Here is an 18,271-nt window from a genome sequence, read left to right on the forward strand (position 1 = left end):
TTGCCACCCGCCATTAAACGTAACAAAGAAGAAGAAGAAGAAGTGCCTTTAGCAGAGTGTGTGTGTGTGTATCGTTTCTAAAGCGGGAACCGGTTTTATGGGAGTAATCAAATATTTCCGCGGCAGTTAGTGAGTTTAGATGGTTAAGATATTTTGATAGCATATTGCCAATAATTTAGATCTTGCCCAGGCCTATAATTTGATTGTATTTTCTGAAGGCTATTAAAACCCATCGCACGGTTTGTGGTTTAATGCATGTGAACATGATAATATACTTTTTATAACCTGGCTATGATATTCATTTCAGGCACTTTCAAAATAGTAGCCGTTTGTTAACGTTACCGTTAAATTGACTCGAATCGGTGTAACGTTAGGTGTTGTAGATGATCTTTGTTGTCACGTGTTAATACTATATCGCATGTTCCGTGTATAGGATCTGATTCATTGTTGTTTGATCTGCTCTTAACGGACTGAAATGAGTTTATTCGGGACGAACACGGGTTTTGGGTCCGCGGGAACAGGTGTATTTGGCACCACCACCACAGATAGTCATAATCCAATGAAGGTAAATACAGAAATATAATATCCGTACATATCTTATATTTATATTGTTATATGTGCATGTTAATTAAATTGAGGTGTCGTTAATAGGATGTTGAAGTAACATCGCCACCCGATGACAGCATAAGCTGCTTGGCATTCAGTCCTCCTACGATGCCTGGGAACTTTCTTGTCGGAGGCTCGTGGGCCAATGACGTAAGCCGTTGACATAGTAATTTCTCCTATCCAGAATATACATTTTCACTTGTGTTTCTTTGTGTCGGTATTTTTATATTTGTACCACATTGACTGTAATTTCCACTTACAAATATGTTATTGCATCTTTGTAGTTGTTGAATAACGCTTCTTTCAGCTTGCAACTAATACATTTGCTTATGTATTGTTAACTAAGGTGCGGTGCTGGGAGGTTCAAGATAATGGTCAAACTGTCCCTAAAGCCCAGCAGATGCACACAGGCCCAGTTCTGGATGTGTGCTGGAGTGATGTAAGATCATGCACACACATAATTATTAGTGGGTTATTTTAACATCTTAAAGACTTCCAACATTCCAACCATCCAACATTATTCACCATAAAGTCTATTTTAAAGCAAATAAATGGGAATCTTACTCACTGGACACATTTTTGCAAATGCACAAATCATTCTTGTGCACAATCTCAGAAAACAAGACATGCACTGATTTTCACAAAAACAAACTTCTCATGCTGGTTGCTCAGATTAGGCATTTCATTTACACAATAAAAGCCACAATACTGACTCAGATTAGACATTACATTTGCACAACTTAAAGGCATTAAAACTGCATCTGATCCTAGGCTGTTATGCTTGTTTGCTTTATTTCTGGTTTTGGGTCAGAGCTGGCATAGAATTTTACACAGAATTAGTTTTTTCACTTAGCTCTAAACTGTTCTACTGAAATGCACAAGAATTGTTGTGATCCATTTAGGATTTCATAAATTGAATGGAGGTTCTTAATTATTCTAAATAAGAAATGGATAGATTGTTGGACTTTTTTTGTTTTGTTTTGTTTTGTTTGTTTTTTTGGCTTGCATACAATTTGGTGGTACTGTCAGAAGTCAGAATCTTGAACCAGCAGAGTCCTATTTTCCATATTATTTTTTATTACTAAATGACATGATACATCCTCTCACCCAATTCTGCTTCTGTGCTTTGTATTAACAGGATGGCAGTAAAGTATTTACAGCATCCTGTGACAAAACTGCCAAAATGTGGGATCTGAACAGCAATCAGACCATTCAGATAGCGCAAGTAAGAAGTTAATTTGTTCATTTTATATTCTTATTCTTCTGCATAATGGGCTAATAAAAGTAAATTATTAGCAAAGCCCATACCATACATTTTAGTACATGTATTTCAGTTGTGTTGGTTTACAGTATGATTAACAGGTTCTACAACTTTTTCCCTTGACCAGCATGAAGGCCCAATCAAGACAATTCACTGGATAAAAGCACCAAACTACAGCTGTATTATGACTGGCAGCTGGGACAAAACACTGAAGGTGCTGAAACCCATCTTTGATGTATTTAGGGCTGCACAGTTGAAATATAGTCTAAATCCTCATATGGCCTAGTGCAACTTATTACACCACAAAAAGCATGTCAGATTCACTTCTTCACATTCGCATATTTTTTATAATTTATGGACCAAGATGTATTTAAACTACAATCCTTTGGTGGAACATTGTCCAGTGACAGTTCTTTTTGGTCAGTTCTGTTTGTCTTGGTTTGAAGATCATAAAAAAAATAATTTCATCAAATTGGGCTTGCAAGTGTGCTTGGATCTCTTTTAGTCCAATGTATCTTAAGTTGTAGTTGTTAGTTAATTGTATCACAGTTCAGATCAAAAGCACGCACATCCAAAGCAATATGTTGCTCAAATTGGGTGCTCGACAAGAAAATGAATAAAAAAGGAAAAAAAGTCGGCACACCATGGCTCCAAAAATGTGAAAATTTAATGATAGACTCACACAAGGGTGGTAACGTTTCGAGCGTGTAGGCTCTTCGTCAGACAATTAAGAGTTAAACACACCACGCCTTTATACTCACAGGTGACACCCTCCCCCAAAATAAAAATAAATAAATAAATAATAATAATTATATAATAATAATAATAATACCAATGTCACCCAGAAAAACAAATAAAGGCAAAGGAAAAAATACAAAAGTAATGCATATTAAATGTGAGAATCAAAGTATACATACAAAATTACTATCCATTTAAATAATGATACCTGCATAAACCAAAATAACAACATCAAGAACAAATCTTTGAGAAACGGACGAATATCAAATTCTTAATTTAATCCAATGTGTAAATCCAGAAGGTTTCGCGTTTTAGAAGTAAATTATTGATGTCCAATTGATGTGACAATTTCGTGCAAAACGGCTAATGTAATTTATATGCTGCGCTGCCCTTGTGGCCTTTGCTATGTGGGCAAAACGAGTAGATCTTTAAAAACCCGCATTTCAGAACATCGTTGCGCTATCAGAAATCGAGATTTCAAAAGTCTGGTCGCTCAGCATTTTTTCTACCTTACAATACCTAGGTATAGAATTGAAGTGTCCACGGCGTGGAGGGGACATCAATAATTTACTTCTAAAACTTCTAATAGTTATTAATAATTACTTTTAATAATTTACTTTATTGTGAGTATAAAGGCGTGGTGTGTTTAACTCTTAATTGTCTGACGAAGAGCCTACATGCTCGAAACGTTATCACCTGTGTGTGAGTCTATTATTAAATTTTCACATTTTTGGAGCCATGGTGTGCCGACTTTTTTTCCTTTTTTATCACAGTTCAGTGTGCAGTATCTGACAAAATCACAGTCTCAGTGTCATTAGCAAACTGTTTCTCTACCTCTCTTTATTTTTTTGACAGTTTTGGGACACACGTTCCCCAAACCCCATGATGTCCCTGCAGATGCCAGAGAGGTGTTACTGTGCAGATGTGGTAAAGGAGTGCGATTTGAATGATTTGTTATAGTACCAATTTAGAAGGTTATCTGTTTCTTTCACTCTTCCAGTGTAATTGATAGCTTGAGTTCATTTTGTGTGTGTGTACTTGACTAGCAAAGTGAACCTCTTTCTATTTTAACATCTGAGTACATGGTACATAAACTATATTTTTTCTGAAATTATTTCTTGAAATCATTTTGTGCATATCTTTTATAGGTATATCCAATGGCTGTTGTTGCTACAGCAGAACGTGGTCTTATTGTTTACCAGTTGGAAAATCAGCCTTCAGAGTTTCGACGTATAGATTCGCCTCTGAAGCATCAGGTCCGTATTAGTTAATTTCTAAACACTCAATTTTTGAAGTAATTGATTAGAAAAATTCACGACCAAAAAAAAACATCCGAGCAAAATACAGGAGGAGTTAGTAAATAAAAATTACTTTGGTGCGTAAGCTCAAAAAACATATCAAAGTTCAACAAGGAGAGGAGCTCGGACACATAATAGAAGTTTTCTTACAAAAAAACAAAAAAACTTTATTTAGAAGCCAAATGCAAAGATGAAACATTTTCAATTTGAAAACACACAATACAGATGACGATGTGAATTAAAAAACGCTTTGTCTTTGCATTTGAACTCTAAATAATGTATTTTTTGGTAAAAAATCTTCTACTATTATCCATGCGAGCTGCTCTCCTTGTTGAAATTTATTACTGTAGCATATAAATAATAATAAAAATCTTTTGTATTTTGTGAAAATGTAATGTGAATATACAATAAATAAATACTGCAATAAATACTGCAATATATCTAAAAAGACTGTACATTGATTAGGTCATATGCCATAAATCTTTTTTTTCCCGGCAAACGCGATTTGCTTATGGCAATTCAATTAAAATATACTCTAAGAACTCACTGTGTGTGTGTGAAATGTAACAAATGCACAAAACATGAAATCCTGAAATCTGTATTTTCTGTAAAGTCAGTGTAATTTTAATGCTTTCTTAAACCATTTAAGAAGTAACTAGGGCTGGGTAAAAAAAAAAAAAAAAAAGTATATATATATATATTTCTCGATTTTATTCGATTGCTGATCCTTGGAAATTAACAATTACAATAGGGTTTCGGCACTTCATGCTTGAACCTCTGAGTGAATCATTACTCACCTTTTGGTTCTCTCATATCTTGTAACCACCTGTTACTTGCCAAGTTTGAAAATATGGAGGAATTAAAGGATTAGTTCACTTTAAAACATTTTTTTACAGATAATTTAGTCACCCCAATGTCATCCAAGATATCCATGTCTTTCTTTCATTAGTCGAAAAGAAATTAAGGTTTTTGAGGAAAACATTCCAGGATTTTTCTCCATATAATGGACTTCAATGGCAACCAACTATACCAATGTTCAAAGAAGGTTTAAATGTCTGTCTCAATGCAGCTTCAAAGTCTCTACACGATCCCAGTCGAGAAATAAGGGTCTTATCTTGCGAAACGATCAGGCATTTTTTAAAAATTTTTTTATATATATATATACAGTACTATGCAAAAGTCTTAGGCATGTTAATATCCCCACCCCAAAAATGTCCCCAAAAATGGTTTTAAGTCAGTTATTCATATCTTTTGCTGTAGTGTGTCAGTAGGAACTATCAGTTTACATTTCCAAACATTCTTTTTGCCATTAATTGTAATAATCCAGTGAGATTTGTGTATGCACAAGGAATCTGACAATAGCCGGTATGATCTGATCTCACCATCATCGAGTCCGTCTGTTACATGAAGAAACAGAAAAAACTGAGACTGACTAAATCCAGAAGAACTGCGGGAACGTCTCCGAGATGCTTGAAGAAACCTTCCTGCAAAGCTTCCTGAAAAACTATGCGCAAGTGTACCTGGACAAAAGCCGTTTTAAACGCAAAGGGTCGTTACACCAAATATTGATTTGGATTTGTTAATAGAAATTAAATCATAAATAAATTCAATTTATGATTTTATTTTTGAAAGCATTCTCACTTTACAGCATTTTAACACAAGTGCCAGTACTTTTCACAGTACTGTAGCTTTGCAGGAAGGTTATACATAGATATAAATAAAGATATAAATAACTGACTTAAAACCATTTTTGGGGACATTTTTGGGGTGGGGATATTAACATGCCTAAGACTTTTGCACAGTACTGTGTGTATATTTATATATATATATATATATATATATATATATAAAATATATATATATATATATTATATATAATAATAATACTAATATATATGGTTATATATTCTTTTTAACCACAAATGCTCGTCGTGTACCATCTCTGAGATGTGCCACGCATTGCGTCATCACGTTGGAAAGGTCACACGTCACATCATCTATCTAAGTTATTTGCCCGTGTACTCCGGTTCAAAAAGGTAGGAAAGGGCGAAAAATGTCATCTCATTTTCTCCTCCAACTTCAAAATCGTCTGACATCTTTGTTTTAATTTATAATTATTATTATTTTATTTTTTTTCGTGACCTTTCCAACGTGATGACGTAATACATCAGAGACGCATCTCAGAGATTGTACAAGACGGGCATTTGTGGTTAAAAAGTGTATAATTGTTTGTTTTTTTTGTTAGAAAATGACCGATCGTTCACTAGACATTTGAACCTTCTTTGAACATTGGAATAGTTGGTTGCCATTGAAGTAGAAAAATCCTGGAATGTTTTTCTCAAAAACCTTAATTTCTTTTCGACTGAAGAAAGAAAGACATGGATATCTTAGATGACATCGTGGTGAGTAAATTATCAGCAAATTTGTTTTGAAAGTGAGCTAATCCTTTAATTAAATTTGAGGATTGTAAGATATTTGGTGAATAACTACTTTAGTTGTTTTAGTTTTGTGTGAGGAATACTATTGTATGGCTTCAGATGACTTTGAATATAGCACATAAGCTTTATGGTCTACAGTACTTTTATGGTTGTGTTTTTTTTTTGGTCGTAACATTTTTCAATTTTGGGCAGTCTCTTGCTTAAGTTTACCAACATCTCAGTAGTTGCCCTGCATAACTTCTCTAAAATGTTTTTGTGTTGTTTTATTGCCCAAATCACCTTTTATATTGTTTCTTTCTTCTCTGCAGAATGCAGATACTGTTGCAAACAGTGTATTAAACTTGTGTGTTTTGTTTAACAGCACCGCTGTGTGGCTATCTTTAAGGACAAACAGAGTAAACCTACTGGTTTTGCACTAGGCAGCATTGAGGGCCGAGTTGCCATTCACTACATAAACCCACCTAACCCGTAAGTCTGTATGGTTTATACATTTTAACAGCTAATACAGTAACACAGAATATATTTTTATCTAATATATATATCTTTTAACCCAGAGCCAAGGACAATTTCACCTTTAAGTGCCACAGGTCAAATGGAACCAATACTGCAACACCCCAAGATATTTATGCTGTGAGTTTTCTAGTTTTTGTGTACTTTTTTTAAATGCAATGCAAATTTTGCTAGAGTATTTAGTCTAGTCTAAGGCTGGCCAGTGTTGTATCAAAGACAATATTCAAAAAATAATACCTTTTGCCTAATTTGCCTGTTGTTCAGCTAACTGAAAATGGTCATGCTGTTTGTTTCTCTGTTGTAGGTAAATGCTATCTCCTTTCACCCTGTCCATGGCACTCTGGCAACAGTAGGCTCTGATGGGCGCTTCAGTTTCTGGGATAAAGATGCCCGCACTAAGCTGAAGACCTCTGAACAATTAGATCAACCAATAACGGCCTGTTGCTTCAATAACAATGGGAACATATTTGCCTACGCCTCCAGCTATGACTGGTCTAAGGTACATTCTCAATTAATATTTAACATTTGTATGTTATTAACATCAGAAATAATATGAGCGTTTTGGACAGTAAAATAAAATAACAGATTTTTTTTTTCTAACATCAGATAATTGACTTTAGATTAGATTTTAGGTTTGTTTGTTAAAGTATAAAAATATTTAGTATAGTATTATTGTCAGTTAGGATATCTGATAGATTAAGCTTCACTTAAGTTCCTATGGTCAATTTCATAGCAGTGTATTTTTAATATAAAGGGCAAATATACATTTATACAATATTTATGCTTAGGAACCATCATTTTTATGTAATGTCAAAAGTACAGTGCCTCTCTTAAGTTTGCCCCAGATTCTCATATGGTTGGATGCTTAACATTGAAACAGGTTTTATAATATTGAATTCAACAACAGCGTGATGGTTTATCAGCTAGAAAGCAAACATTAGCATTGGAGAAAGAACAGTAATGCTAAAGTGATCAGGAAAATATGGCATTCATGAAAGAGACTGCAAAGGATTTGCTTTTAATAGGTTTAAAATTGACTAGTCTAGAATGAGTAGTTAACATAAGACACATTCTTGTATTCAAAAATAGCTTGACAGTGCAACGGAATCAAACAGAATCCAAGGATCTTTAGCCGCATTTTTAGAAGTTGGTCTTTTGACTTGTTGGCACACTGCCCTAATGCTGCTTTCATGGTAGGACATTAAAGGGATGGTTCAGAGTAATTTCAACCTAGCTCGAGGTCATGGTGCAAAGGACCCTAGGTTGAAATGACTCTGAACCATCCCTTTAAGTGCAAGTAAGGCACAACGCAATGGCCAAAAAGATACGGAAAAAAAATTGTAATCAAGTCGACCATTGTACTTGCTCCTCATCTTTTAAGCATTTTAAGGACTAATCATACAGAAAAAAATTGAGTGATAAAATACAGCTGGACTTGTCAATCCCAGCATTTAGCATCATTGCCTTATGAGATGTTCACATCAATTACGATAACTATATTAGCGTCCACACCAATGCACAAGAATGTTTAGTTTATAAGTGTGTGCTACAGGCATGTCATCTGGGGGTATTCCAGATAGCAGGTTATGCGACATTCCCGTTTAAGTTTGTGGATAACCTTAACTTTTGTTCCAGAGTTAGTTTACTTATAACATCTTCTTTATTTTATTCCATAATTTTTTTATTATATTCTCATCTCACACTTCAATGTGCATTCAAAATGTTTTTGAATAAAAACGGGACATTGTCTATATAATGTATTTCTATAATAAAATAGATATGTGATACATTTCACAACAAATGTGGAAGTAAAATGGCTAAACATGAAAAATATTTTTTTTACAGCCATATCTTTGCAAGCACAGACTGTATTGATTTAGTTCAATCAATCTTGCTTTTTTATATGTATATTTTATATATTTAGCATTAAACAAACAATATAATTCGTTCACAGTAATAAAAAAAAGTAGGTAAAGTTTTTTAAAGTTTGTTTATAAAGTTTTTCTTTTTTACCCAACAAACATAAGGATAGCCTACTTATAAACACAAGGCACATGCATTTTTACTTTTTGCGTACTCAGTCTATGGCAAATTTTTGTGAAGGAAGACAAGCATGTGAAGTTTATCTGGTTTCAAACTGAAGCGAAACACTGTCTGAAGGTTTCCTGAAGAACTGAAAAGCTCTTAAACCTATTGTTGCGCCGGCGCCAATAAAGTCATGCAGATTTGAACAAAAAATTAAGTGCAAATACAAAAATAAGATGAGTAAAGAAAACGGGGTTCTTAATAATCACCCTTTATTAAATATATGAACACAGAAACCCCCTGTTAACAGGTTAATGTCACGTTTCCCATTCCATGACTAGTAAAATAATAGCAATTTACTTTCTGTAAAATGGCGTAATCCGCAGGGACAGGGTGATGGACACGGAGATGGGTAAAAAGGTTGATGGATACACGTTCTACCGCGTCGCGTCGCGTGTAGGACAATTCGAGGTATCGCACACCGGACGCGCACTTTCTCAGTTTATGGCCAGCAATATTCTTAAGTTTAAGGACATTATGAAATTAAGATAATGTCTGTACAATGTTATGATTGTACTGTACAATTAAATACAATAGTTGCTGAGTGTGTGATCTGAACACTTTACCTCAGAGCATCCGTTAACTGAATTAATTGAGAATATCACCTGAAAATCCGATAATAACATCAGCAATTTTCATTCAAGCAGCTGATTTTTGTAAATGAATGTACAATTAAATGTATATTGCAGCACAGGGTGAAGTCATTTACGATAATTTGAGACCAATATAATGTAAATTTAATATAAAACTATGTAAATGGCGCGGCAGGATTTTGAACACGGTCCTTAGCTATTGCTGGGCGCCGCGGACAGACGCCGAATAGAACTGCGCTGCGCTTCTCGTCCGGTGTGCAACGGTGACCCCCTTTAAGGTGCTGTTTTCTTTGAAGCCGAAGAACTCCATACAGGCGAGCTTACTTTTTTCGGGAGTGTTTTACTCTAGCTGCGCGGGCGAGCGCTGCGTCGTCTTCTTATTTGATAGGTGTCCGCGGGTGCAATACAGACACCTGAGAGGTCAACCAGGTACTGGCGCTGGAGTATTTACGTGTCATGTTATCATAAGAGTCCTATTCATTTTAAACATTGTGGTTATCGCCAATACCGGTATATTGTCACACTCTAAATTAACACGGTGTCGATATTTCATGCTTTGAATATCACAATTACCGTCAACACCGGTATATTGCGACACCCCAAGTATTCATACTTTGCAGTCACGTGACTACCATGGATACCTGGCGGGCAACAACCGGGTCAACGTAGAGTCTTGTAGTTCCAGGTCTTTCTAGTAGCTATCAAGTCTGTTATCGAGCTAGCTGCATAACTATGGACTAGGATTAACTCCAAGGTAGCTAAATTGTGTAAAGCAGACAAGGTATAATAATAGACAATAATAGACAAGATAATTAAGCAGTAATAATTCCTCCGTAAATAATCTAGCTCTACTGTTGGGTCATCTCTGGTTCTCATTGAAAACCATAGATATCACAAACCTCAAAACAATCTATCACACACTTTTGTTGTTGTTAGCAAAAGATGACAGCTGTTACTGTGCGTTCACACCGCCACCGGCGAGAGCATCAAAGTGCCCGGAAGTCATTAATTTTCAATGAATTTTGCTGCACTCGCCGGCGGCGGTGTGAACATACAGATAGCCTAGCTTAGACTCGTAACACAAACAGCTGGTGGTGTTGATTGACGAAACTTCAAGGTAACTTAAAGACACGATTAATTACATGATCATACACCCATTGTATTCAAACAAATGTTGAAATTACCTTTGATGGAGTGATGGAATGATCACTGCACAGACGTGTATACTGTGAAGGTTGCTTATCTCATCTGCGGTTAGTGCATCCAATCGCACAACAACTATCTGGCATGTTGTTTACACCTCAAAACACCAACTTTTGTATAGTAAAACTGGCGACGTCCTGGCAAGATCCTTGATTAGTTTACTGGGTTTCGTTGCTGGAGAACGACGTTCTTGCCCGCCAGCCAGTACTTGTGACGTCACGTGCAAAGTATGAATACTGAACACAAAAGTAGATATTTTTAAGAATGTTGGTAACCAAACAGTTGATGGGCCCCATTGGCTTTTTTATTTATTTTTATTTCCATACAATGGAAGTCAATGTGGCCTGTTTGGTTACTCATATTCTTCAAAATATGGGTAGTTTCTTTTTCCGGGTGTGAACTGTGATCGGGCCTTTAGAATGTTGATTTTATGATTTGGTGTTGTCTTAGTTACTTAGATACAGTTACGATAAAGGATGAAAGTAAGTTCTATGTCTTTCTGTTGAACTCGAGTGAAAACCAGTGTGACCTTTGCTCATTTTTTTTTCCCCCTCTGTTTTGTTTAACAGGGACACGAGTATTACAATCCCCAGAAAAAGAATTACATCTTCTTGAGGAATGCGGCTGAGGAACTGAAGCCTCGGAACAAGAAATGGTGAGAGCGGGATGTCCATTACTGTGGAGACTTTCTTTCACCGTGCAAGGGCCGGTGTGCTTTCTGACTTGCGCAGACTTTGTGCAGTTGTGATGCTTTCTGAGTTCTATGGTATCTCATGATGGATAAATAAGTTGCCCTTGGCTTAGTGGGATACATTCTGAAGGAGCACAATTGTTTTTAAAATGGTGTACAGAAAGGAGATTTTACTTAAGTTCAAAATTAAATGTTCACGATTGAAGTGTATTACGCATTGAGTATAATGGTGAATCATTTGTTTACTAGTGGAAAGCCACTATATAAATCAAAACCATGTTAGGAAAGTAACTATTTACTAGGAATGAATCTTTTTGTTTTGCAGTAATATTCATAAATCTAGCTGTGATGTTTCCATTCTATTTCATAATTCAGTTTATTTTAGTTGTTCTCAGGCAGAATACCAGGGCTGCTAGGAGCCCTCGGCAAACTTCTAATTTAGACATAAGATAACTTGAATGATTTAAAATTAGTTTTATTAAAATAAAAGAAGCTCAAAATTAGGATGTACAGCATGAGCTAACACATTTTATTTTAGCTGTCCACTTAATTGTTGTTTTACAGAAGAATACTGTTCTTGAAACTTCTGGGGCCTGATGTTTAAGCATTGTGTGCGTGCACAGAATGGGCTTTGAAAATTGTGTACGGAATTTCCCATGCACATATTGGGAGTTAAAAAAAAAAACCTTGACACTTGGGCACTGTTCACATAGCCTACACTCTGAACTGTGTATTGACTCTTTTACTGGTATGTATGCTAATAAGTGACTCCAGTAGCCAAGTAATGAGTTGAAGAGAATGATTCAGTACTTCCACTTTTAATTTAATGCTTCAATTATTATGCATGGAGTTAAGCACTTAAATCTGATTTGATCGTCTCTAGGACTTAAATCTTATGTAAATAATTGAAAAGTCATAAGATAAAAAATGGAAAGATTTGTAATGGTTGCTTTACTTTTGAATGATTTTTCTCCTGGTCTTCTGTAGAGAAGTGTGTTATTAATGACTTTGGCTCTGGAAAAAGTTTTCAGTCGCAAAAATGTCATTACATCAATCTGTGTTGCACTTTTAACTTGATCAACGTTAGATGGCTTTGCAAGACAAACAGTATAATGACATGCTGCCGCACATGTTTGGGAGTCAATCAGGCCATTGGTCTTAAGAAACGTCTGCTGTTGGCTGTCTGGATAGGTCTGATGACACTGTACAGCCACACACAGTTGTGCTGTTTTGTGTAGCATGTCCAGATCTGTTCAGTGCATTGATCTGAAAATTACCATGAAATACGAAAAAGTCAGCAGTGTTTATGCTCAAGTAGGATGCAAAGGAAACTGTATTAGTTTTAGCATTTATCGTACTTTGCATGTTTTCATTTTTTTTTAAAGTTCTCCATTTTGTATGTAAAAAAAAAACATTTGTTTCCAGTAAAAATATTGAAATAGATTTTTACTGTAATACCATACCAAGGTGGTGATTTAAGAAAATTACATTAACAGTCTCTGCGTTCCTTTTCTTGTGCTGATAAATTGACTAGTATCAGGTGTTTGGATGATTGTGTGTGGATATTATATGCAGAGGAGGATATATATGAATTTTGGTCTCTGATCTACTTATTAGATAGGCTAAATCTCTTAATACAAGAGAATGATCTATAAAACTTGGAGCCATTGGAATTGGCCTGTCAGAGAATAAAGATGTAATAATTCAGCATTATGCCTCTCTTGACCATGTAAAAACTTTACTTTTGTTCATGGGGAACAGAAAACCAAAAATAAATTTGATTTGAAAAGCAGAATGCTGTATTGACTGACGCCTGCCCCTCCTTGTCTTTAGATTCGTCAAGCTTCACATCACATCTTGGAAGACCTGCATTAGTGTGTAAATATGGGAGAGAGATCTCAATTTGGCTAACACCTGGACCAAAGGCATGGCAATGCGTAATTTTTATGGACCAATCGGAAGGGCGCCAACTGCTCATAAGCAATGGTGATGTGAGCAGTGGCTTTTGATACGATTAAGGAAGCCATGCTTTAGCATTTCTGGTGTAATTGATGTACCTTTTTTTTTTTTTCTTCTTCATGAAGTTCTTCATTACTTGCAGCTCTTATTTCTTGATACTGCCTTGCAAAGGAAATGCATTTTCACCATTTGCTTTTCTTTCTCTTCTTGGTGTATAATCACATTATGTAACCAATAATAAATCTATCTCAAGCTTTCTCTGCATTTTGACATTGCACTTGTCTTATTGTCTTGCAGGTGGGAAAATGATGCAGACTTTCATAAATATAATTTTGTAGTTTTGCATAAACTTACTTTTGAAGCAGTAATGTTAATTGTAAACAATTCAACTATTAAAACTTGTTAGTCAAGTGGTGCAACCAACATACTGGGGGAGAAATATCTTAGAATTCCCTGACACCCTCATGACTGTCAAGATCTGTTAAAGTGCCGCTGCATCAAAGGTCAAAAAATGCATGCATTGCACATCACCTAATTTCTCAAATAATCTGAAAACGGTTTGTTCAAAGATTCAGTCTCTCCAAACCCCTCCTTTCCACCAACCTACTCTGCTCTGGGTCAGATGGCCCTGTCGTGATTGGTCTAACTCTTTCAGCATGTGTCGGAAAATAAATGACCATTACCATATCTGAATTTCACCTGGGGCGCTACCTCAACTCTTGCATACACAGTGATATGAACAGTAATGATGGCGACGTTTTTTTTCTTATCAATTCCAATGCGAATCCTTATCCTTTTAAAGCGCATGCAAAGTGGATTTGCAGTGCTGAAAACAGTGACTAATTGACATATCACAGACCAAGCTCTTCCAGTTCTCAGCTACAACTACAGTGTTTGAGGGCGGGTCAAAGTAGATGTTGTTCGTGGGCAATCACTGAAGACCATAGGCTGGCATTATGCAAATGTGTTACATTATTACGTAGATATGTAACACAGTAAGACTGGAATTGCTGATGACCTTGCCAGTTCAGAATCGATTCTTTGTTTTAGGAGGCAATAACTTTATTTGTTGTGCACTTTGATCTTTAAATCTTTGCAGACCTTTATATTCACAAACAGTTATATTACACATTACGTAAAAGGCAATATTTGAAAAAGCATAACATGGGCACTTTAAGGCCCGTTCACACCAAGTGTAAAGATAACTATAACGGCAACTATATCCACACCAACAAACGATTTCATTGTTTATTATAAGCGAGCACTGCAGTTTTGTTGTCTTTTATCTTTGATTAGCTGGAAAAAAATCGTTCTGAAAGTTACGTCGCATCACTGTTCACTGCCATTCACAATCCTCTTCCATGGCCTCATGGGATAGTAAAGTGTCCATCGTACTCAAACTTCAGAATCTTGCCGGAAGTAGTTGGTCACCAGGGACGAGTACTCTTTTATGAGTACTGTGAATTCTGACGTACTACTTCTGACTTTTGGTCTAGTACTGGTTCCTTAATCGAAGAATGGCATCTACGCTAATTTTAGTGTCTTTGTTTATCCCAAGGTTTTCCCGCAGCCTGCCGGATCCAGGCCGTATCCAGATCTGACGAAGGACCTTCGCCTGGACCCGATGTCAACGCAGTGCTGAAGTGCAAACTAGTCTCTTCCTATGGAGGATCCCTTTACCACTCTACAGATAAAGCGTTGTCGGGAAAATTTGTTTTGCGTACCTACCCCGAATTGATCAAATAAAATAAAATTCTGTATCAAAATTTATAAGGAAAGACCAGTACTTTGTTTAGGCTTGGTTTGTAGGGAATTACAAACCTGCGCACATATATTCAAACGCACATAACTATAGAACCAATTCGCGTTTATCACAGGTTCGCGTTTAAAGTCTGCGTAGAGAGAATGGTGCCGTCTTAGCAGCCCCTAATTTAATAACAAATGATTGTTGCGACGGAAGCGAATCAATCAAAACTAACTTTAGCTGGAAAATAACTGGAAAATAATGCCAAAAAAATCTCTGTTACCTTAAATTATACGTTTATCTCTGTAAAGCTGCTTTGAAACAATCTACATTGTTAAAAGCGCTATATAAATGAAGATGACTTGACTTGAGTACTGTGAATACTATGAGTACTGTGTATGCGAACATATTACTTTTGTCACAAGCTGCGTCCTAAATGACGTACTATGCACTTATACACTATGTTCTTATGCACTATATACTCAACTCTGTAGAGTATGAATTTTAAAAGGTTATTTTGTCATTGAGCATCGGAGTCTGAGAGCCCCTGCTACAAAATTAAAGCTGCGACAGTTGAGTGCATGAGGTGTCCAATATTCCACACTTTTTTTTTTGTTGTTTAACTAAGTGCATCATCTGGTATGTAACGTGTTTTTAAAGTGAATTTAAGGCCTCGGCTGGGCAAGCTGGGTCGGTGCGACGTGTGGGGTCACTTCCCTGGGGTGTCCATATGGGTGGTTTGTGAGGAACCCACCTTGTTTCAGCACTGTTATATCCACACTGTTGCTGTGCAGAAAGTGCCCATCTTGATTCAAGAGGCTTTCTTCTTTCTTGCCAAGGAGGAAGATGATCATGCAGAAATACTTTTTGTCACACATCCTATAAAATACAGGGAAATGACGATGGACTTCATGGATACATATTTTCAATATGTTGAAATTGCTTGTTGCTCTGCTAAATGTGCAAGTTCCGAGTCTTTTCTTACAGTTTTCTTACCTCCTCTCACTTTCAAGTCCATGGAGGTGACAATGGCTCTGCTGAGGGTGGACAAGTGATGTTTGTGTTCTTTACTTCTTGGGCGACTAGCGAGAATCTGGCAAGGGCTTGCAGACACTTTCTACTGGTGCATTTAGCAGGTTTGGGACTAGTAAATTGGTTCTTTTTACACAGAAGGTGTCCTTTCTGGGGATATAACTTGATTCAAACATGATGACATCTTGCTTCTCAAACACATATTAAGTTCACACATATACACCTTCTTTTAGCCAGGCATCAGTCTGCAACTTTGTCTTTACTAGGACCTCTAGGAATTGGGATCAAGTGTCCTGGCACAAAGTTGTCATGACAGCTGGGGAACTTGTGCAACGGGCAGCACGTATACGGTGCCTGGCATGCCATATGGCACATAAATTGCCTAAAATTTTTGGCTGTATTCCTGGCTCTCAAGGCCTTTTGCTACAACTTATGCACGGCTGGTGGAAATGGCCTCGGGCCTGTACACAAAATCTTTGTGTAACATCTGAACGTTACACCTAAAAAAAAAAAAAAAAAAGCTTTTGTACAAATAACCTTTCGTACCTGGGTTACATGTATATGACCAAATTTAAAGGCAAATAATAACATCATGATTTTCTTGTGAGAAAGTGTATGTTGGTAGGCCTATACAACATAAAATGGTTTTGAAATAAAAAACCTTGAATTAGTAAAGCTTTTGAGGAAAAAGACAAATAAAGGTTATACACCAGATTCAGAAGATGATATTTATAGATATTTGCTAAAAACACAATGATGAACAGAGAATAAAAAAAAAGTTAGCTTTTCTGAGGTTAGGCTTTTTATTTCGTAACACGTTATGAAAAATAATGACATATAGCCTGACAACATCTCATCTGACCGCAGATACTAAATCAGGACAACCCGTTTTTCCCAGGCACTCTTTACTGGTCTGACAGAAGTATAAATATTTTTTATGCATGTCTTTCAAAATAAAAGTCTTGCATCAGAAAAACATAGGCTGCATCCGAAAGTAGTTGGAAAACAGTACGTGACACAAGAAGTATGTCCGGATTCACAGTATTCATAAAAGAGTAGGCAAAAAGTACAAGGATGACCTACTACTTCCAGTGAGATTCTAAAGTCTGCATATGATGGACACTTTACTATCCCAGGAGGCCACAGGAGAGGATTTATGAATGGCAGTGAAGCGACCTAACTAATGCTGTTAGGTCACTCGACAATGACAACATGCCAAATCTTGTACGTTCAGATTACATTCATACTATAGAACTTTTTTAATGGTTGTGAAGTAATTTCTTATGCAAAATAAGTATCTACTCGAGAGTATGCAATTTAAGATGCAGCCACTGAATTCCGTTTGTTGTGGTTACTTTGACTGCACACTCTGTGACCCACCAGCCACCAGTTGAGAAACACTGGTTTATTGGGTATCAGTGAAAGGATACAAGAATATCACCCTGTAAAAGACGTTCTTAAGAACTGCTGGGAATATGAATATTGACAAGTAGCCAGTTTCGGATTGGATGCTAACAATGATGCACAAAGAATGGGAATTTTTATGAAATGAGTCTGACAGTGGCAATATCAGCTATACCTTCTTGGTTATTCCCAATGCCATTGGTCGGTCTGCACTTGCTGGAAGAAATAAATTACCATCAGAGAATGATCTCATAAGATTTGTTGGTGAAACAATATTTAAATCCAAGAGTGAGCCTATTGTAAAGAAATATACTGATGGCTCAAAAGATCCTGAATCTGGGCATACACCTGAAGCAGAAGTCATTTCACTACTGGACTTTAAAATAGGTAAAAGAACATCTAATTTCTTTCATTTGCTACAAGTTGTTATTTGCACTTGATTCTTTATCAAGCCTTATAAGCCCAAAAAGGAAAATCTGACTCAAGACAGGATTTTCTCAAAGATCCCTGTTCAGATTTCAACATCTATGAATAAAAGTCATCTTTTGTGGATTCCTGCTCACGTGGGGGATTGTGGGAAATGAAATGGCGGATGAGTTGACAAAAAAGGCTTTAAAGTATTTAATAATAAATGTTAATGTCCATCTGGGGAAAGCTGGAATGAAGGGGTTAATTAAAAATATAATTAAGCATACATGGCAAGAGTTGT

General features: G+C 36.3%; 1 protein-coding gene across 8 annotated transcripts; it reads left to right on the forward strand.

Moving 5' to 3' along the window:
* Nucleotides 1-21: 21 nt before the first annotated feature.
* rae1 (ribonucleic acid export 1) lies at nt 22-13,654 on the forward strand (the record flags this gene model as incomplete). Of its 8 annotated transcripts, none has more annotated exons than XM_079883256.1 (13): nt 22-62; nt 434-565; nt 652-756; nt 953-1,045; nt 1,745-1,831; nt 1,995-2,081; nt 3,461-3,532; nt 3,754-3,861; nt 6,703-6,809; nt 6,896-6,971; nt 7,156-7,350; nt 11,302-11,387; nt 13,257-13,654. In XM_079883256.1, coding segments are annotated over exons 2-13 (1,107 nt in total). In that variant the 5' UTR covers nt 22-62; nt 434-475. The 8 variants fall into 8 exon arrangements, with proteins under 8 accessions (XP_079739382.1, XP_079739378.1, XP_079739385.1 ...); XM_079883259.1 differs by having other exon boundaries at nt 26-239; XM_079883258.1 differs by having other exon boundaries at nt 26-58.
* Between the last annotated feature and the right edge of the window lie 4,617 nt (nt 13,655-18,271).

The sequence above is a fragment of the Squalius cephalus genome (genome assembly GCF_949319135.1).
Source record: "Squalius cephalus genome assembly, chromosome: 10".
In the NCBI taxonomy this organism is placed as follows: domain Eukaryota; kingdom Metazoa; phylum Chordata; class Actinopteri; order Cypriniformes; family Leuciscidae; genus Squalius; species Squalius cephalus.